Source organism: Eretmochelys imbricata, chromosome 4 (assembly GCF_965152235.1).
Source record: "Eretmochelys imbricata isolate rEreImb1 chromosome 4, rEreImb1.hap1, whole genome shotgun sequence".
Lineage (NCBI taxonomy): Eukaryota > Metazoa > Chordata > Testudines > Cheloniidae > Eretmochelys > Eretmochelys imbricata.
The window spans coordinates 16,004,676-16,027,095 of NC_135575.1; the positions used below are offsets into that span (position 1 = coordinate 16,004,676).

The 22,420-nt window shown below is 46.2% G+C and overlaps 1 protein-coding gene across 1 annotated transcript in view; it reads right to left on the minus strand.

Annotated features, from left to right (window-relative positions):
* SLC4A4 (solute carrier family 4 member 4) overlaps positions 1 to 22,420 on the minus strand; it is a 232,592-nt gene that overhangs the window by 26,058 nt on the left and 184,114 nt on the right. Inside the window, exons 15-18 of the mRNA XM_077814349.1 lie at positions 19,985 to 20,016; positions 14,060 to 14,248; positions 4,643 to 4,756; positions 1,555 to 1,716 (exon numbers count right to left, since the gene is read on the minus strand). Of these exons, the coding sequence (XP_077670475.1) occupies positions 1,555 to 1,716; positions 4,643 to 4,756; positions 14,060 to 14,248; positions 19,985 to 20,016 (497 nt within the window). The remainder of the gene's footprint in view (positions 1 to 1,554; positions 1,717 to 4,642; positions 4,757 to 14,059; positions 14,249 to 19,984; positions 20,017 to 22,420) is intronic.

Genomic DNA, 22,420 nt, shown 5'->3' on the forward strand with positions numbered 1-22,420 from the left:
TGTGACGCACATATCTGAGTACCCTTCCTCCCCCTTTTCTCAAATCACGGCGTCCTGCACGGCGTCCTCAGACTGAAAAATCTTTCCATGATAAAAGACCTTTTTTGACCCTTCACCGGACAAGGAATTGAAAACTCAGCTGAGACCAGCTCTGTTAGAAATTACTACTATTCCCCCAAGCTCTTGGCTGAGCTCCAAGCCAGTACGGGCTGGGGATTTAAGGACGTTCAGTTCCCGGTGGGAGGAAATGCTTTTTACTACTTCTGGCCAACTCAGGGACCAGTGCAGATAGATTCTGGAATGAGCTTTGTTTACCCTCCGCCACAGGAACTGTCTACCATAGACATCTAGTAGTGCTGAGAGCACTACTGCAGATAGAGAGGCCAGTTCCAAGCAGTCAGTGCTGCCTTTTGTTAGTTAAAGATGAATTCGGAAAAGTTCTCACCTTATGTATCTGCCCTTTTCACCTGCACCTCACTTGCTGACCACGGGGACAGCAAACAGCAGGTGGAAACAATGAAGCCATCTCCCCCAAAACTCTGACCACTAAATCCAATGAGAAACACCTTTGCAACAGGGATGGCCAGCTTCCTGTGCTCTGCTGTTGTGCTCTATCTGCAGGACACACCAGTGTCCCCAGCCTAAGTTAAGAAGGGCATCCATGCAGGGAAAACCATTTTTCTTCTCACTGTTTTTCTCCTAAGTCCCCCTCTGTGTTGCTTTGTCATCTTTTCCTTTCATGCCATGGCAGTGGTGCTGAAAACCAATGAGATAGCACTAAGAGCAGAAGCCACAGGTGAGAATTATTGGAATAACTGATTCACATATGAAATCTAGTAACCTTTTTTTCCATTACTTGGAAGTTTGTTCGGTTAACAGTCCACTTCCTGCAGGGAGAGAGTCAGAGTATTTCAAGCCTCACTCAGGGCTGTTTGAAGATGTACCGTGTTCATGCTTGGGGAATCAAAGGTGGGTGTAAGCAAAAGTATCTGCTCACAGCATAAGGCTGCTCTAATTTGCAGTGATTAGAGCAGCTCCCTAGGGACCTCTTTGCAAGCCAAGCAGTAGGAGGAGTGCTGTGTGGATAAGCCGTGCCCTGACAAGGCCCCTACTCCAATGGCGGGAGGAGTATGTGGCTGGCAATGATGATGCCAGCTTTATGCCCTACAAGGATTCCCTGCACTGGGGCCTTTGGTGATGGCCAAGAATCTGGTCCTCGGGGTTTATTCCATCCTCACTCAGAAAGAACACCTACTGAAGTCTAAAGAAGTTGTGACAGAGTAAAAACATCAGGATCTGGGCCACCGTCTGTGTCCTTTGCTTTAACAAAAGTTGTTCGAGAAATACTATCGCTTTCAAGCTGAAGTGATGACTTTGCTTTCAAATCTGCAATAATAATCTGTGCTAGAACAAAATACATGCTATTACTAACCACCAATCATAGCATTTCTAAGGGAGCAGGTGTCCATTACCACCACAGGCTCTCTCTCCGTCTCTGTCATGCAGAGGACAGGCTCTACTTTGCTGCACTCATGCAAGGTACAAGGCACCCACCTTGAGCTTGTGCTCTTTCCTGTTGACGATGACGGCTGTGATTTGCTGGTCCATGAAGATGAGAATGGTCACCAGCAGTGCAGGGATGGCAGCTGCGAGGTACACCCACCAGGGATTCCCTCCAAAGGGTGGGACGAACCAGCCTCTTTGAGGGCTGGTTGGCTTCAAGAGCAAAGAGAGGAAAACAGGCATCAGAGTGGAGACATATTAACGAACAACCCCCAACCAAAGCACGTTTATCCAGGTGACAAAAGGACCGAAACACTGATATGTCAAGCTGACTAAAGGAAGATTATTGAGGACACTGACAATTTGGGATTAATTATTCCCATATACAAACATCAGATAAAGTTCAAAACCTGAAAGTGGTTATTAGGGGTCAGATCCTGCCATCCTTGTTCAAGTAGTCCTGCTGGTCCAGATTGTGGAGCTTCTCTCTCACTCGTGAGCACATTCAAGCATTGAAAGCAGTGAAACTACATGGGCGAGTGAAGGCTCACCAGTGTGAGTAAGCACAATACAGTTTCGCCCACTGAAATTATGGAGTAAGGTGCTACTCCATGGCTGTGACCATGAGTTGGTTGAGTTCAGGATCTTGACACAGGGAAGAAAGGTAAGCAGCAGGATACGGACCCTGGACTTCAGGAAAGCAGACTTCGACTCCCTCAGGGAACGGATGGGTAGGATCCCCTGGGGGACTAACATGAAGGGGAAAGGAGTCCAGGAGAGCTGGCTGTATTTCAAGGAATCCCTGTTGAGGTTACAGGGACAAACCATGCCGATGTGTCGAAAGAATAGTAAATATGGCAGGCGACCAGCTTGGCTTAACGGTGAAATCCTAGCGGATCTTAAGCATAAAAAAGAAGCTTACAAGAAGTGGAAGGTTGGACATATGACCAGGGAAGAGTATAAAAATATTGCTCGGGCATGTAGGAATGAAATTAGGAGGGCCAAGTCGCACCTGGAGCTGCAGCTAGCGAGAGATGTTAAGAGTAACAAGAAGGGTTTCTTCAGGTATGTTGGCAACAAGAAGAAAGCCAAGGAAAGTGTGGGCCCCTTACTGAATGAGGGAGGCAACCTAGTGACAGAGGATGTGGAAAAAGCTAATGTACTCAATGCTTTTTTTGCCTCTGTCTTCACGAACAAGGTCAGCTCCCAGACTGCTGTGCTGGGCATCACAACATGGGGAATAGATGGCCAGCCCTCTGTGGAGAAAGAGGTGGTTAGGGACTATTTAGAAAAGCTGGACGTGCACAAGTCCATGGGGCCGGACGAGTTGCATCCGAGAGTGCTAAAGGAATTGGCGGCTGTGATTGCAGAGCCATTGGCCATTATCTTTGAAAACTCGTGGCGAACGGGGGAAGTCCCGGATGACTGGAAAAAGGCTAATGTAGTGCCAATCTTTAAAAAAGGGAAGAAGGAGGATCCTGGGAACTACAGGCCAGTGAGCCTCACTTCAGTCCCCGGAAAAATCATGGAGCAGGTCCTCAAAGAATCAATCCTGAAGCACTTACATGAGAGGAAAGTGATCAGGAACAGTCAGCATGGATTCACCAAGGGAAGGTCATGCCTGACTAATCTAATCGCCTTCTATGATGAGATTACTGGTTCTGTGGATGAAGGGAAAGCAGTGGATGTATTGTATCTTGACTTTAGCAAAGCTTTTGACACGGTCTCCCACAGTATTCTTGTCAGCAAGTTAAAGAAGTATGGGCTGGATGAATGCACTATAAGGTGGGTAGAAAGTTGGCTAGACTGTCGGGCTCAACGGGTAGTGATCAATGGCTCCATGTCTAGCTGGCAGCCGGTGTCAAGTGGAGTGCCCCAGGGGTCGGTCCTGGGGCCGGTTTTGTTCAATATCTTCATAAATGATCTGGAGGATGGTGTGGATTGCACTCTCAGCAAATTTGCGGATGATGCTAAACTGGGAGGAGTGGTAGATACGCTGGAGGGCAGGGATAGGATACAGAGGGACCTAGACAAATTGGAGGATTGGGCCAAAAGAAATCTGATGAGGTTCAATAAGGATAAGTGCAGGGTCCTGCACTTAGGATGGAAGAACCCAATGCACAGCTACAGACTAGGGACCGAACGGCTAGGCAGCAGTTCTGTGGAAAAGGACCTAGGGGTGACAGTGGACGAGAAGCTGGATATGAGTCAGCAGTGTGCCCTTGTTGCCAAGAAGGCCAATGGCATTTTGGGATGTATAAGTAGGGGCATAGCGAGCAGATCAGGGACGTGATCGTCCCCCTCTATTCGACATTGGTGAGGCCTCATCTGGAGTACTGTGTCCAGTTTTGGGCCCCACACTACAAGAAGGATGTGGATAAATTGGAGAGAGTCCAGCGAAGGGCAACAAAAATGATTAGGGGTCTGGAACACATGAGTTATGAGGAGAGGCTGAGGGAACTGGGATTGTTTAGTCTGTGGAAGAGAAGAATGAGGGGGGATTTGATAGCTGCTTTCAACTACCTGAGAGGTGGTTCCAGAGAGGATGGTTCTAGACTATTCTCAGTGGTGGAAGAGGACAGGACAAGGAGTAATGGTCTCAAGTTGCAGTGGGGGAGGTTTAGGTTGGATATTAGGAAAAACTTTTTCACTAGGAGGGTGGTGAAACACTGGAATGCGTTGCCTAGGGAGGTGGTGGAATCTCCTTCCTTAGAAGTTTTTAAGGTCAGGCTTGACAAAGCCATGGCTGGGATGATTTAATTGGGGATGGGTCCTGCTTTTGAGCAGGGCGTTGGACTAGATGACCTCCTGAGGTCCCTTCCAACCCTGATATTCTATGATTCTACTGAGCATGAGCAAGGTTGGCAGGATCCTGCTCTACGTTCAGGATCTGTCATTGCATTTTAGAAAACGTTTCAGTCAATTGACATGGCGTTAATGGGAACGACATAAATTTGCACTTCTAAATAAACTGCTTTCTAACTGGCTCAGCAATACAATCCTTTCTGGATAGCTTATTTTTTTATTATTGCTGGTCTGATGGTTGGTAATTTCACAGAAGGAAGACAGAAACAGTAAAGTGCGACAGAAGCCACAGAGTAAAATAACGGTTGTGTGTTGAGAGATCACTTTTACCTACCTTGAATTCACTTGGCACAATTAGTTTTGGTGTATCCACACCTACTAGGGCATCTATTCCACAGAAAATCAGAATGGACAAGATAATGGCGAAGTCACTGATGAGCTTCCTGGCCTGAAACAGAAGGTGACACCATAACAGTGGCTGGTCCCAAGAGCAACTGTTTAAATTCAACGTGATCCTCTTATTCTTGTATTTGGTGGCAATTCAGGGTAAACGTTTCCCTTTCTGCAGGGACAAAAGGGGCACATTGCTGTGGCTGAAGTGATTTTAAAAAATGTGCTTTGGTACTTTATTACACAGTCTGAAAGCCAAACGATTAGGCCTACACGGAACTACGAGAACCACCCCAAGGAAAAAGAACTTCTGTTGCAGAATACTCCCACAAAAATTCTCCCATGCAATTTTACTGATAATCTAATTCTACGTCGGCTAACAATCCCCATTATCCAGACCCAGTTTCCCATAGGAATGGTTTCTGAAAAGCTGTGATACAATTCCATCAAGAAAAACGGGCCTCTTATTAAAACAAGAGGCATCTTAAGTAAGATGAGAAGTGTCTGGAAGAAGAGGTGGTGGGAGGAGATTTTGATCACAGATCTCTGAATAGCTCTCCAAATGAGATGCAAGATAGTTACTGAGATGAATAAGGGTGTCTGCGGCCGTAGTAAGATTTTTAGTGGTACACTGTTGGGATTGTTTGTCAGCTGTCAGGGTTATTTGTCAGCTGTCAATATTAGATGCAAGACAGTGGCTGGGATGAATAAGGATGTTTGAGGATCTTTGGATGGTATGTCTCTAGTGCTGTTTGTCAGTTTGTAAACAATGGTAAACTGCAGAAAGCCAATCATTTAAAGAAGGAAAAGTGCAACACTGTGTACGTTCTGCATGCCTGAATGAAATAAAGGAGCTGTGTCATCTTTAATGCAACATCTTAACTCCTGGTTCATGCTACCTGCCTTGTGTGGTATGGATCAATGCACAGCCCAAGCCTCAGAGTTAAAATTTAAGAACACAATCCTGCTTGAGGAACCTAACTGTTATGGCTCATGTGCATGGATTGCTGGGTAAAGAATAACCCTCCAGCAGAGAAAAAATGGATTTTCCGAGACAGACTCAGTTTACACCTGCAGCCACCCCCATCAGGGCTTCAATTAACCAGCCGCAGGTTTTGTCTAGACATTTGTCCTTCAGCATCTTCAGTTGCTGAGCAAGTTCTGTTACTTCAATGACCCCATAGTCCTATGGGCATTTTGTAAAGGTGCCAGTAAGCAGGCTGACAAGCCCGTGTGTGCTGCAGGATAGACCACAATAATTTAAAGTACAGCTGTAGGCCCCAATTCAGGAAAGCACCTAAGCACTTGCTTAACTTTAAGCAGAGAAAAATTGAGTAGGGATGCTTTCCTGAATTGGGGTCGTAAAGATTAAAAAAAATCATCATCACAGGGTTTCATTTCTACTGTGTCTCAATAATTTTCTGTATCAAGATGCTCTGTCTACAAGTGAAGGAAGGTGTCAGGGAAGAAAGGAGAGAGAGGAAATTCTCTCATTCTTGAGTGCAACAGTGTTACAAATACCATTACCAGAACATGTTAAAACCACCTTCAGGAAAAGGCAGTTACCTTTTCCATAACTGGCGTTCTTCGAGATGTGTTGCTCATGTCTATTCCACAATAGGTGTGCGTGCTCACCATGTGCACCGGTGCCAGAAGTTTTTCCCCTAGCAGTACCCGTAGGGGGGAGTGCCCCCCGCAACCCCTGGAGTGGCGCCTGCCTGGCGCAGTATAAGGGGAGCTGCATGGTGCCCCCCACCCTCAGTTCCTTCTTGCCAGACAACTCCGACAGAGGGGAAGGAGGGCGGGATGTGGAATAGACATGAGCAACACATCTCGAAGAACACCAGTTATGGAAAAGGTAACTGTCTTTTCTTCTTCGAGTGATTGCTCATGTGTATTCCACAATAGGTGATTCCAGCTTTATCTATTGGAGGTTGGAGGATTTCACAAGTTCCCAGGATGGAGGACAGCCCTGCTGAACCCGGCATCCCCATCCCTGCTTTGGGAGACGATCACATAGTGCGAGGTGAACGTGTGAACCGCAGACCGCATGGCAGCCCTACAAATGTCCTGGATGGGGACGTGGGCCAGGAAGGCAGTCGAAGAGGCCTGCGCCCGAGTCGAGTGCACCTTCACAATCGGTGGCGGGGGAACCCCCACCAGCTCATAACAGGTGTGGATGCACTAAGTGATCCAGTTGGAGAGACGCTGAGTGGAGATCGACTGACCCCTCATGCACTCAGCCGAGGTGACAAACAGTTGCAAAGACTTCCTGAACGGCTTAGTCCGTTCAAGGTAGAAAGCCAGAGCCCTTCGCACGTCGAGTGTGTGGAGGCGGGGTTCCTCACTGGATGCTTGGGGCAGAGGACCAGCAGGAAAATGTCTTGACCCATGTGATAAGCGGAGACCACCTTCGGGAGGAATGCAGGGTGTGGGCGGAGCTGAACCGTGTCCTTATGAAAAACCATGTACGGGGGCTCGGAGGTCAGGGCCCTGAGCTCCGAGACCCGCCTGCCTGATGTGATAGTGACCAGGAAGGCCACCTTCCACGAGAGGTGGGACCAGGAGTATGTGGCTAGTGGCTCAAATGGGGGCCCTGTGAGACAGGACACCACCAGGTTCAGGTCCCACTGCGGGACCGGGGGCCTACCATACGGGAAAAGACTCCCCTTGAGGAACCGGCCAGTCATAGCATGGGAGAATGCTGCGTGCCCCTGCACCGGCGGATGGAAGGCCGATATGGCCGCCAGTTGCACCTTGACAGACGAGGGCGCCAGGCCCTGGGCTCCAAGGTGGAGGAGGTAGTCCAGGATAAGCTGGATCGGGGTAGCCACCGAGGAGACACCCCGTTCAGCTGCCCATCTGGAGAACCAGGACCATTTTGCCAAGTAGGCACGGCATGTGGAGGGCCGTCTGCTTTCCAGGAAGACACGCTGGACCCCTTCTGAGGACGTCCTTTCCTCTCCACTATTGAGCAGCCATGCCGTGAGGTGGAGAGCTGCTAGGTTGGGGTGGAGAAGGCGGTCCCCGGTCCTGGGAGAACAGGTCCACAGGGAGTGGCAACGGCCGCAGCAGAGCAACCGCCAGGCCCGTGAGGGTCCCGCACCAATGTTGCCTTGGCCACTCTCGGGCAATGAGGAGGACCTGCGCCCTGTTTGTCTTTATTTTCTCCAGGACGCTGCTGATCAGTGGGAACAGAGGGGAAGGCATAGAGAAACTGGCCTGACCAGGACAGGAGGAAGGCATTGGAGATAGCACCCTGTCCCAGTCCCCCCCGGAGCAGAACCAGGGACAGCGCCAGCTCTGCCGAGTCACGAACAGGTCCACCTGGGGAGTCCACACCTGCGGAAGAGCTGGTGAGCCACTTCTGGGTGAAGACACCACTCATGTTGGGAGGAGAAGTCCCTGCTCAAGCGATCCGCCCGCACATTCCGGGCACCCGGCAGATGGAAGGCCCTCAGGCAAATGTCATGGGCTATACAGAAATCCCACAGCCTGAGGTCTTCACAGCAGAGGACAGAGTCTCGCCTTGCCTGTTGATATAGAATATAGTGGCCGTGTTGTCTTTGAGGACCCTGACCATCTTGCCCTGCAGGTGCGAGCAGAAGGCCACACACGCCAGGTATACTGCCCTGAGTTCCTTGACGTTTATGTGTAGGTTCAGATCCTGCATCGACCACAGACCTTGGGTCTGAACATTCCCCACATAGGCCCCCCCAACCCAGGTCCAACTCATCGGACACCAGCTCCTGCGATGGGGTCCTGTCCCAGAATGGGACCCCTTGGAGCATGTTGCTTGGGGTGGACCACCACCACAGTGAGGCGATCACCGAGTCGGGCACGGTGAGGACCTTGTCCATCCTGTCCCTGGCCTGGGAGAACTTCAAGGCCAGCCAGAGCTGGAGGGGCCTCATTCGGAGTCTGGCGTGGCGGACCACGCATGTGCACGCCGACATGTGACCCAAGAGCCGGAGGCACGCTCTGGCCGTAGTCACCGAGAACCTTGTAACTGTGTCTATGAGCCCCTTCAGGGTCTTGAACCTGTCCAGTGGGAGGGAGGCTGTGGCAGTCGAAGCATCCAGGAGCGCCTCGATAAACTCTATGTGTTGGACCGGGACTAACGTGGGCTTGGCGTCGTTTACCAACAGGTCCAGGTGGCACATGTGGACAGTAGAAGCATCACGTGATCCCTCACCTGCGACTGGGAGCTGTCCTTGATCAGCCAATCGTCCAGATAAGGAAAGATCTGGACCCCCTGGTGCCTGAGGGAGGCCGCTACCACCAACATTCGTTTTGTAAATACCCGGGGGCAATGGATAGGCCAAACGGGAGGACCATAAACTCGTAGTGATTCTGCCCCACCAGGAAACGGAGGAAGCGTCTGTGCCCCTCGAATATGTGAATGTGGAAGTACATGTCCTGCAGATCAAGGGCAGCGTACCAGTCCCCGTGGTCCAGGGAGGGGATGATGGAGGCCAGTGAGACCATGTGGAACTTAAGGTTCACCATGAACTGGTGTAGATCCCGCAAGTCCAGGATGGGCCTGAGTCCCCCTTTGGCCTTCAGGATATGGAAATAGCAGGAGTAGAACCCTTTGCCTTTGAACTCCCCAGGCATCGTTTCCACTGCTCCTAGACTCAGGAGCCGCTCCTCTTCCTGCTCAAGCAGGGCTTCATGTGAGGGGTCCCCCAAGATGGACAGGGGCGGGGGCAAAGTAGCGGGGGCAAAGTAAACTGGAGGGCGTAGCCCTGGGAGATGGTGTTGAGGACCCGTCAGTCTGAGGTCAGCCACGACCACTCCGGGAGGAAAGCACACAACTGACTGTAGAAGGGACGCCCTATTGAGAGGGGATCCCCGGGGAGAACTGGCAGAGAACTCCTGAGCGTCCCATCAAAACTGCCTTTTCCCCGCCTGTTTGCCCTTGGAGGACGCAGGCTGCGGGGCTGGCCGCGATTGCCTCTGAGGGCACCTTTTATAGTCCCTCAACTTTTTATAGGTGGCCTCGTACTTCGGCTCGGTGGCTTGAGTGGGAGCCTGCTGCGGTTTAAACTTAGATTTGGCCGGAGCCGGAACAGAGAGACCCAGAGTCCGGAGGGTCGTGCGGGAGCCCTTCATGCCATGCAGCTTTGTATCCGTTTGTACCGCGAACAGAGCTTTGCCGTCAAATGGGAGATCCTGCATGGCAGCTTGCGCTTCACTTGACAGCCCGGACAGCAGGAGCCACGACGCCCTTTTCATGGATGCCGCCAAGGCCATGGACCGTGCTGCTGTGTCCACTGCATCCGAAGCCGCTTGCAGCCTCTGTACCCTCCTCCACCAGCGCCTTGAACACTTTCTTATTGTGCTCCTGGAGGGAGTCCTCGAACTTGGGCAGGGAACTCCACAAATCGAATTTGTACCTGCACAGGAGCGCCTGGTGGTTTGCCACCCGCAACTGAAAACTCGAGGAAGAATAAAGCTTTCTCCCAAAAGAGTCCAACCTTCATGAATCTATTTTTCGGGGTAGGGGCTGGTTGGCCCTGCCGCTCCCTATGGTTGACCGACTCGACCACTAGGGAGTTGGGTGCCGGGTGGGTGTAGAGGTACTCGTGCCCCGTGGCGGTTACAAAGTTGGAATGTTATAGCTAAAAATAGTTGGAATGTTATAGCTAAAACTGACTGCTGACTATGATTCTTTCTAAATAAATGTGACATTTTGTCTTATCCCCTTTTATAAGATCCTGCTGGTTTTTATTTTATTGGTATAACAATATGGGTTTCTCCCAAACAGTGTAAACAGTATGCGGGCAGGTCACTCCTTGGCATAAAGCAGCTACAAGTGCCGCACGACTTAAAACCCGGGGCGCGGGGCATGCCCCAGCCCGGGCACTCTAACTGAACTAACTGAACAGCTAACTAACTACAGGTACTAACACTGAACGAACAAGCAGTTCTGGGACGAGCTACAGCAAAGCTGAAGCTGAGTAGTTCCGATGCACCTTCACTGGTGGCAAGAAGTAACTGAGGGTGGGGGGAGCGCGCGGCTCCCCTCATACTGCGCCATGGAGCGCCACTCCAGGGGTCGCTGGGGCGCTCCCCCTCCGGGTACTGCTAGGAGAAAAACCTCTGGCACTGGTGCATGCGGTGAGCACACACACCTATTGTGGAATACACATAAGCAATCACTCGAAGAAGAACCGATCTTGGAAACAGGATGAACTAAAATGTTTCGGCTGACTTGCTACCAACCAGCATGGATGGGCCCTATCTTTGTTTGCGTGCATGTGCAAGAGAGGTGTGTGTGTGTAAAAGATACATCCTGTTCACACTGTCTTGTACAACCATATTACATTAAATGGGTTTCAAGATCATTCCCAGTATTGCCAATGAGGGTTCAAAAATTATGAGTCAGGTCTCTCCAAAATAATGAAATTTTAAACAAACAAATATTGGGCTCTTTTTATTTGCCTCCTGATGTTTGATGGTTTTTTTAGCATTCACGTTTTCAAGCTTTTCATTGCTCCCATTAGGGCTAGAAACGTACTGCCCCCCCCCCCAATGAAAGTTGAGTTTCTCCTGTGATCATGTGTCTCAAGATAAAAATAAAGATATTTAGTAACACTGATTCCCGAAACAATTTTTTAACATAGCCTATTTGGCAAGGCAGATTGGGCCTTTAATATGAAACTATAAAAGCAAGGAAAAAAAAAAAATCAAGATTTCACATCAGCAATGGAAACAGTCACCAAGGGACTCATATGGGGAGGTCAGAGAGAGGAACTCAAAAGAAAGGAGCAGAAAACTATTTCAATGTGGGTGTGGTGCCATGTACGGAAATGAAGAGTTTTTAAAATCATATCCTGATGTTTCTTTTTTATGGTGTTAAAGTAATAAATGAACCACAAAACTGAAGTGAAAAGCAATTGGGGGCAGATCCTCAACCTGTGTCAACTGTTGTAACTCCATTGAAGTCAACGTAGCTGTGACAGTTTTCAGTAGCTGAGGGTCTGACCCTTGAAATTTAACTAGCCAGATCACATTGGGCTTTTATATGCTATTGTGTCAACTTCTCAGAATTCTTCCTCCCAGGCTCCCCAGCTTCACATGGTTAGAGATAAACTGAACTACATTCCTGCCATGGTGGAATTTGTTTTCTTTTCATTAAAAATAATAAAAGTTCCACTTCAGTGCTGCAGGAGCATAAACATCACTGTACTATAAATCCTATTGCAGTCAGAATGCCATAGGGGGGTTCTCTGAGAGAGAGAGAAAAAGTTTTGTTATGTACAGAAACCTGAAACTAGTGCCCTTGTTTTTCAGGTTTTCGCTCGGATGAAATTAGGGTTGGATCTTGGGGATGGGGACCGCTGTTGTCCAAAATATTGCAAACTGGGTTCTCTAAGAGGGAAGGAGTAGAACTTTTTTCACCACCTCCCTCACCTTTGACAGCTGTCATTGTGACACTAGCTGGGCAAACAGAACAAGCAGCTTTTGCTGACCCACCAGGGCTATGTATCAGTTGGCTAAGAGTCTGTTGTCGGGAGAGAGGAGCTAAAAGGTGTGTTACTGAAACACCTCTATTCAGAGATCAAATATCTCCCTGTTTGCTTTCAGCATGAAGAGCAAGAGTCCCAATCTGCACTAAAACTTATTATATCTATTTGTGCATGGCTCGAGAAATCACCTCATGTAGGAGGAGAAGGAATCTTTAGCTCAAAGACTGCAGAGCTCTGGGCATGTGCAGTCAACTTCTGCAGAACCAGTGCTTCCTTTTTAAAATCGAAATTCAGTCCCTAGCCCTTTATGGTCACTACGGAAACCTCCCAAATACAAACTGACAATAAATGAAGTAGTGCCGTTTTCCTAGGACAGCTGAGACAGCCCCAGTGCTGCTGCCGCTACTGTTAGAGGCCACCACTGGAAGAAGTAGGATGCCTTCTGGGAGCTGTCACATCTCCCTTGAAACAGCAAAGTGGCTGAAGACCAGCTGGGAATGGAGATTGACCTAGTCTCTCATCCCAAGTGAGTACTTAGATACACAGAAAAACCTAAACTACTGTTCTAGGTAGAGAGAGACAAGGTGGGCGAGATACAGCTTTTAATCACCAACTTCTGTTGATTAGACAGAAGCACATTTGCATGGTGAGGAAGCTTGATGTCTCTCCTGTACCTGCCCATGCTGTGCCTGATCTACAGAGAGAGGATTTCAGTATCTAGGCTGTTAAGATGTAAAATATGGCCAAGAGCAAACATTGCTATGAGAACATTCGCTTTTTCATTCATGTTCGCTCATCTCTTTGCATATCGGTTGTTGTATTGTTTCTTCCTGTCTTATTCTCTAAGGGCCAGATTCTGCCATCTTTACACTGAGTAATATCTTACTCCTCAAGTCATAGCACTGATTCCACTAGAATTATTCAGGAAGTAAAGGTAGCAGAATCTGGTAAAAGCAGCCTAATCCAAAGCCTGTTTAAGTCAATGAAAAGATTCCCACTAATCAAGTCTGTTCTTAGATGAGACCCTAAAAGAGTCAATAGAATTTATGCTGTTAAATGCATACCATAAAATATACAGGAAATGCATCATGGCTGAGGTAACATTACTACTAAGACCATAACTTTTTAGTATTCTGACTTCTGAGCATTTAAAATTTGCAACCTTAATATTATGAGGTGTCAGTTTTTATATTCTAGACAGATTTATTTCTAGGGCATTAGGAGACACTGGACTACTTTTACTCTGTAAAAATAACTTCTTTTTGTACAGACAAGAAGTTGCTTACTTATGCTTTTGCTGCACCTGTGTGTCACTCGATAAAGTGATTTCTGTTTATACGTTCAGGCATACCACACAGAAGACTGTTTATCACCAGGTATCCAGTCTTGCAATGGGAGCAGGACTCAGCTTTACTATCAGGACACTGAAAATGATCTTTGGCTACTACTGGCAGCTCAGTTTTCTGTATAAACTAAGGGCTCTGCATTGGTGAATTCTTAACCCTGGAAGCAAAAGCTCTGATGAGATTTGTACTAATCAATTGCATCACTGCACCCCTCAGCTTGGAATTCTTGTCTGTGTGAGCGTTATTGTCACTACAGGCTCCAGCCAGTTTTCAATTCTTCCGCCATCTCACTTGTGCCCTCCAGAAACGTTCGGAAGTTTAGAGCTGAAAAATAAGCAATTCCATGACTTGCCTAAATTCAATACTATTGGTTTTACTTCAACAAATAGCATCTGGTGTCAGTGCGTGCATCCCCACGTAGTGGTGTTTGTCCTTCGGCGCTGTATCTATTGCAAAAGAAGGGGTTGCAAACAAAAGTACATTGTATGTGCTCTTGTTTGAATAAGCCAATTCCCCCAGGTGATAAACAGAGATACTTACAGTAGTTGGGAAATAACGGCTGGTTTTGAATTTCTTCAGAGCCATGGAGCAGGTGTAGGTGCCAAAGAAGAGGATAAAAGACATGAGGGTGATGTCAGGGACGTAGTTGCAGTTGTTGCCCACAAGGTAGCCTCCATATTTCCAGCACTCCTTCTTTGTCAGAGATGACCAGGCGATCGTGTTATTGTACTAAAGAGCAAAGAAAATATCCCATGAAGCTGTGCTCTGGTATAAAGAACAGGAGGACTTGTGGCACCTTAGAGACTAACAAATTTATTTGAGCATGAGCTTTCGTGAGCTACAGCTCATAACTCTGCTCATCACTAAAATAGCAGCTGGAGCAGAGATCCCAGAACTACAATGCTATGGTCTGAGGATGAAAGTTTCTGCAGTGGTGTGGCTGTTTGGTAAGTGAATGTGAACTGGGCGGCAGAGCGGGTGCATGTGCACAAACAAAAGGCAAAGCTTGATTCCCTCTCAGATTCTGGAATTTAAAATGTAGGTCAGTGATACCTACCAACAATACAAACCTCTTCAGTGAGAGCATCATTTCATCCCTGTTCCCTCCACTGGATATGGAGAACTGCCTCTGTCTCCACTTGCAGGGCCTCCCCAACCTGGCAATCATTGTCTAGCTTCCCTGTGGCTTGCCTGATCAAGTTGGAAACCAGATACAGAGTTCTGATGTGCAAGTGGAGCAGCTGGCCCGAGACCCAAACTTTACACTCAGATTTCACTTTTTCTAGTTCACTCCCTGCCCACACCACCTAATCAAAACCCATTTCTATCCGAGAAGGCACAACACACTGGCCTTCTAGCAGAAGAAACCCCATGCACCTCCTCAAAGTGGGTCCCAAGACTGCCTGATGTCACTTGACAGCAGGAGGCTTCCACTCCAGAGCCAGCTCTGGCAGTAGCAGTTCAGACCCCTCTGTAACGGAGTTATGAGCATCACCTCCACAAAGTTCTACCCAGACCACTAAAATATGAGAAGTATGGTGAGCTACTGATGCAAAGTCTGATTAATTCTGGGTAATGAGTAGCCCTCCTGGTGAACCAACACACTGGCCTTCACACATTCCTGGTTTTATGTTGAGAACAAAGCTCTAATTCAGTTCTGGGGTCCCTCTATATAGTTCATAGAAGCCCTCAGTTTAGCAGCGCGTGCAGAGCACAAAATGGCCAAAGAACACCAGACTCCACCGCAAAATGCGCATCTCGGTAATCACATTAAATTGCAAGGGACAGAACTGCAAAACAATTCCCTTATCAGACTTCATATTGGGCATCGTCAGGCAATCTGAGCCTTGTATTTCTTATGACTCCTTTTAACACTGCTGCATTTAGAACTGTTCAGAAAACTGTAGCTGCCAACGAGAAAACTGCAACCTCCTTTGAGAAAAGGGGATGTATGATTTCACCAATTTTGATTTAATTACCATTGAAAAACTGAACATAAAAATAAGTTTGCCTAAATCTGGCCAAAAAAAAAAAAAAAAAATCTATGGAATTATTCCCAAGTGGAGTTACACAACACCTGACAGAAAAGTGTTCCTCCTATATCTATCCATCATACACACCCCGACGTTCAGCTCCGCTGTCTATTGTACCATACATAAAGACCCTGCATGGATTTAGTGGCAATATACAAGATACAGTTTGACTTTCCTTTTGGGGACCATTAAAAAGGCACAGGAGTGGAACATTTCTGGATTGAGTCTTAAGGCATTCACTGCAGTAATGTTGTAAAGCACCAGCTCACCTGGGACTCAGTACAACCCCTACTGAAAACAAATATTTCCACTGACTTCTGTTGGACTTGAATTGGGCCCTCATTTATAGTAGCACTGGGAAAGATTCTGCATGTGAGCAAACCTGAATTGCGTACACATGGATTCAAATATTTTAAACCAGATCATAACCCTGTAATTCCCAATAAGGAACACAATTTGTACTTAAAATTACATGATAGACCCCCTCATTTCCTTGTGCAGTTATGTCAGAAAATGATCTATTGCTTATTACTCAGCAGAGTTTATGGAGTTCTTGTCTCCTCTCCCTATGTATACATAATTCCCAGCAATGCCAGTGCGGTGAGAAGGAGAGAACAAATCTGAATGCATAAAGAATGAAGAATACGAAGTGTGTATGTGTATCATCAAAATAAACTTGTGAAAAACAGGTGTGGGCAGTTTAAAGGGACACTGCCCACTCAAAATACAGTGTTAAACAAAACTGAAGTCGTTTCAGGTAACTACACCTATCCCCGAACCTCCTGCCAGTTCTGGGGGGGGGGGAGGGTTTACAGTCACATTTTCCTATTTCAAACACATGTTTTCTGCCTTACGCTGCAGAAAAACCCAAATGGAGGAAATGGACTATAACAGCAGAAGCAGCGAAATGAGCTATCTACGAAGTGCAGTCAAATGCACATAGCCCACAAACAAGGAAAAAGAGAAGACGACGATTCATCTGTTTCGTTACAGGAATCTTAGATGTTGCTTATTACTGCGGTAGTCACAACCTTTTCAGACGGAAATCGGAGATACAATATGAAGGCATTCCCTTAAGCGACCACACAAGGAGTCGGGGGGCAGGGGTGGGGGGGAATCAGTTACTTAGAAGTGGAATGCTGAACTAGTGAGCGGACAAAATTGTATTAGAAACCTTGGAGACACTTTAAAAGTACTAATTTAAGACCAGGAGATGCCTACTGTTGAAGGGTACACACACGTAACCACAGTGTGCGTTTGTTAGTATCTCATACACTTATATACATGTATCAATATACATCAGGCATGCAACTCAACAGTGGCCATGTATCAAATTGCGCTGGAAGGCTGCTTGTATTATATTGCAGCTTCCTCAGCAAATTTCACCAATCCAGAAAGTTGTAGTTGAACTGAGGTGTGATGCTGCTGACAATGATGGAGGGTGTGGGGAACGGGGGAAACTATCAGTTTATCCACCTGACAAGGTGCCACCACATTTGCTCTCTCAGCATTTTCTCTCTCTGAAGCACAAAGAAGCAAAAACGGGTTCCCTGTTAAAAGGATTTCTGCCTATCTGCCTGGACCGCTAACTTCAAGCCTGGAACAAAAGGCTAAGTGGGAGGATGTTTTCGGAGCAGGGAGATAAAGACAGAAGTAAGATTTTGTGCCTGCCTCCCACATACTGATTTTGAATGTGTATTCCTGGAGGGTAAAACCACTAGGTCTTGGACGCCAATAGCTTCATAAATAAACAACTGTAGAGTGTTAATTGAATGTTTCAAAGAAAATGAGTGTTTGGGTCACCAGAAGCACAAGAGAAAAAAAGGGTTTCCTCGTGAGCCTTTTCCCCATTATCATGTCATTAAAATAAAACAAACACCCATCATCAGAAGCATTCGCCATGAAGTAAACCATTCAAGAGGCAGCACATTTGAAACTGACAGGTACACTGAAGGGCTCTCTTCTCTGAAGTACCAGAGCCTGTTCATAGATTTAAAATAGATGAAAAGTTTTTGGACTACTTGATTGCACTGTCTTTACCCAAAGAATCACGTTTTATTACAGGTTTCAGAGTAGCAGCCGTGTTAGTCTGTACTTGCAAAAAGAAAAGGAGGACTTGTGGCACCTTAGAGACTAACCAATTTATTTGAGCATAAGCTTTCGTGAGCTACATGCATCCGATGAAGTGAGCTGTAGCTCACGAAAGCTTATGCTCAAATAAATTGGTTAGTCTCTAAGGTGCCACAAGTCCTCCTTTTCTTTTTTTTTTTTTTTTTTTTTTTTTTTAATGTTTTATTACAGAGGTTTCCTTTTCCAGCTTTGAGATTAGACCGCAAGCACCAAGAGGGCAACACATGGACCAACAAGATGACCTTCCACAGTGGCTGGCTGTCAGTGGAAGTACACTGGTAAGGGTTCTTGCACCAGTGGATAAATTAGATATGCCATTTTCCGATACAAGTGGGATGTCAACTCCAAGAAGTACCCTGAAGCTCTCTCACTTTGTCACAGTACATTCAAAGATTCAGCACATTTGCTTCCCTGGGTAACTGTCTACAAGGATTTAGAATAGGACTGTTCTTCCCATTCTTAACATCATCATGTGCCCCTAACAATTTGTTTTGTTCTAAAACTATAAGGAACCTTAGTGCTTGAGGGAAAACACTGAGTTGGTCCTGAAGTTATTTCTCTACACTAGCACATGCAAGGGAACAGGTATTAATCCCTGGGTCCAGTGTCCGACTCCCCCTGGCTGGGAGTGCTACTTGTTCAGCTCCCATGGAGAGAGTGCGCCTGATGTCTCTCACTCTGACTGATTCAGGAGAGATGCTCATCAGCTCTGAAGGGAGCACCATCCAGTCCTACTCAGTTGCAGGAAGGATGTTAGCATATGGGGCTTTAAGGGTGGGGGATATCGGGTGCTGTGGACCCTGTCCCACAGAAGAGCATCTGGAAATATGATCTGCTGGGTTATTTGTACCAGCTTCCTCTTCTGAACTGGGCTTTTTTTATATCTTCACCCCCCTAAATTAGTCGGTCACTTTCCCCTTATGCACTTTTCCAGCCTTTCCCTAAGCCTGAAAATCCAATGCAAACTCCACAAATAGCGAGAAGAGCTGTTCTTGTTAATGAAACTGAAGTAGCAACTGGCATTCTTTTCCTGGCAGGCGGCCTCCAGAGCCTTGACAGGTAGTATTGTACTAGTGGTTGGGGCTGCTCATCACTTTTAAAAGCATCATTTACTATGAAGGGAAGCTGAACAATTAGGACCTAATTTTCAGTCCCAGTGAAAGAGCAGAACGCGGCTGCTGAAGTACTGCAGTGACTACACATAGGCACAGTAACAAAATCATAGAAGACGAAAAGGAGGCACCAGGAAGGCAGTGTAGTCCAGTGCACAGGGCAACTAGCTGGGAATCAGGAAACCTAGCTTCTATTCCTGGCTCTGCTATCAAGCGGCTAGGTATCCTTGGGCAAGTCACTTGGACTCTGTCTCCTCCCTCCACACACCCTTTGTCTTGTCTATTTAGATTGTAAACACTTTAGGGCAGGGATTGTCTCTCACTATGTGTTTCTACAGTGCCTACCACAACAGAGCCTCAATTTCAGTTGAGGTCTCTCGGTGTTACTGTAATACAAACAAAATAATAATAATAAAGAAAATCCAGCCAGCAGCTTTGCATTCTTAGGTATAATTTTCTGTTTTAAACCCCAAGTTAGTCTTCATTCCGGAAAACCAAACCAAAGTTTGAAACCACCAAGTTCTATTTCTTTTCTCCTTCTCGTCCAAAAGTTTGCCTCCCGTGTGAGCTCTCTTGTACCCAAACTACAGCAAATTAAAGTTTGTAATGAGAGAACTAGTACAGTGGTCCAGGTTAACATCTTTAGAACTATAGCTCTGATCAGATCTGCATGGGAAGGTCCCTCCGGCAACAAGGAGTCCATTGACCTCATGGGCACAAGTGCTGACCTACACAGTCATAGAATCCTAGCAGATCAGGGTTGGAAGGGACCTCAAGAGGTCATCTAGTCCAACCCCCTGCTCAAAGCAGGACCAGCCCCAATCACAAGGATGGGGCCTACTGTTTGCAAGTAATTAACAATACTGCAGCATTAACATAGGGAACAGCATCATACTACCAATTAGGCAAAAGGTAACAACACTGTGAGGATATTAACGGCGTCCAAACTATTTCCATAGCACCATAGGAGAGCAAGGCATGAAGACACATCAAAGGCAACCTCCCTGCCCTAAAGTTTTTAAGATCTAAGATGGACAATAAACATACAACGGACAGGGAAGAGGGAAGTGACATGAAATCATGCAGTTCAAATTGTTTAAGTCTGCACACACCTTGTGAGTTCCACCAGCGTTTCAAATTTTTGGGGTATCCAGAATTATAATATATTTTGTAAAATTATGCACCTATACTCCTATGTCTGCACTGCTAGTGGCTGAAAAGGCTGCTGAAAGAAGTGAGTATCTCTGTGGGCAAACCACCTACCATAGGTGCACAAATGGCACTACACATAAGAGGAATACTTAAAATAAAATTCAGTTGTAAAGTACAGGATCCACGGCATCACAGTTATGGGAGAGAAAGTGAGATGGTAAGCTCACTTACACCCGTAACACCTTTTCCCATGCAAGGCCACCGTCACAAACAGCAGGTTATACATCACATGTTCCCAAAGCAAGACTGGAAAAACAATGGAGGAGTAACTATCCAGTATGGGACTGTGGTTTGATTATTTTTAATAAAAGGAGGAATAACTCCCTCTCTGGCTCTTTGCAATGGGACTAGAACGTTGCTTAGAAACCACCCCTCTATTTTTAATCCATTTTTTGGAGAAAAAGCACCAGTAGTGCAGAGGTGTCAATCTATTCCAAACACATAATTGAACAGCACACTGAGGTTTTCAATGCCTGCTTTCCTGTAAGCCTCACTTACCTTCTCAGCAGGGGAACTGGTCAGCCAATCAATGGACGCTGCCGTTGTCTCATTCAATACTGAACGATTATCTGAAAGAGAAGACAGAAAACGAAGCATTGTGAACGTGGTGTTTAAACAGTTAAGAATGGGAACAAATTTAAGATGTTAAAAAACTATGATAATTTATTAAAGTCGTAGCAAATAATATTTGCTGTCTTCTTAGCCCAAATGAATGTTTACAAATGACCCACAAGTCCCAAGGGCTTGCCTGCCTGCAACAGTTAGCTTGAGTTAGTTCACTCAGATTACTCCACTGGAGCTGCCTAGCTCAAATGAGAGCAACCAGATGGCAAAATGACACTGGAGGACACAGAATGATTTCATTAGCATCTCAGAGTGACTGGATTAGCAGCTGATGAGTTGTTGTAACTCGAGCTCTTGAATCCCCACAGCATGAGAAGTTTGAGCATCAGCAGTACTCCAACTTCCACACCTCCCCCAGGCTCCCCCCACTGCCAGGACAGCTGAGCTTAAAGGACTCCTGAATCTGAGATACAAATTTGTGAGTGGGGACTGGACAGGCATCAAGTTAGGGGGAAAATTCAAGTCATAGCTTGCGCTAACATTGCAGTGAAGACATGGCCTAAAAAATATAGCATCACAAGAAACCTCGGTAACACTTCATAATTAAAACTGTACAACTGCTTGTGGCATTTACAGTAAAATAAAAAAAGTAATCACAGTGGATTACTTTGCTTTCACATGACAAGACTATGGAGCTTCACTGGTATTTCATTGTAAACTCAGAATTCATAAATTCCCACTTGTTCCAAATTTAAACCTCGTGGCTACATGACATGATAAAACTGTTAAAGTCTAAAAAATAAATAAAGGAGCAGTCGATAATACCAGCCAGAAGCTTGGTAAAGAAACATACTCACACCTCTCACTGTGCCACAGACATACCCTACCCTATGAACTGTACCACTGTAGCATCATAAGTCAGTTGGGTTTTTAAGGTTCATTTAGACAGGGGATTGTGCCTTCCAAGCACGTTTCAGTGTTTTGCAAAACTCGAATAAATACTTTTATCATCAATAAGAATATTTCAATGACATTAAAATAGGGCATCGTATAAATTGCACTGCATTATAGAAACTAAACAGGTATGATTTTGTTTTATAGCACTATGAGAGCAAGGTGGACTATATAACTAAAGGGATATATTTACATTTAGAGAAGATTTCCAGTCCCACAACAAGTGGGTTATCCTCCTCCTACTTGCGAAATGTCATGTATTCTTGCCCTAAAATTTTACTCCAGATTTTGTAACTGGATTTCCATCAGGATCATATTTCATCCCTATTGATACAGGTCTGGCATGGAAACATGTTTGTATCTCAAATTCAAACCTATTTGGTAGTGGGGATGAAATGCAATCATGAAAAATATACCAATCAAGAAATGTGTAGTGAGGATTTGGGCATGAATACATGAAATATTTCCCTCCTTCAACAACAGCACTACAGAATATGCAGTAAATGCCTCTTCTAGCATTGTTTCGGGCACCACAGTTCCTTTTTCAGCATCTCCAATCATGTCAAAATCCTATGTGCAGACCTGACATACCAGGTAGAAGGTCTATTGCACAGAATAGTTTGTTCCCCCTGAGCAGAAACACACAAGCAGGTAGAGTTCAACAATTACCACTACACTGTCACATCCTAAGATGAAGGCCAGCACTGATGGACTGCACTGAACTGAAACCAACAATTTATAATCTTGTAAACCTGAAGTCCGCTCCACCACTCAGAAACCTCTCCCCTTTTCACAGCACACACTCTTCATATCCACTCAGGCTTCATTCCTGAAGGACTTCACTACCTACCTGTTTGTTGTGCTCATCACTGTGGTACTGGGAAGCCTTACAAAAA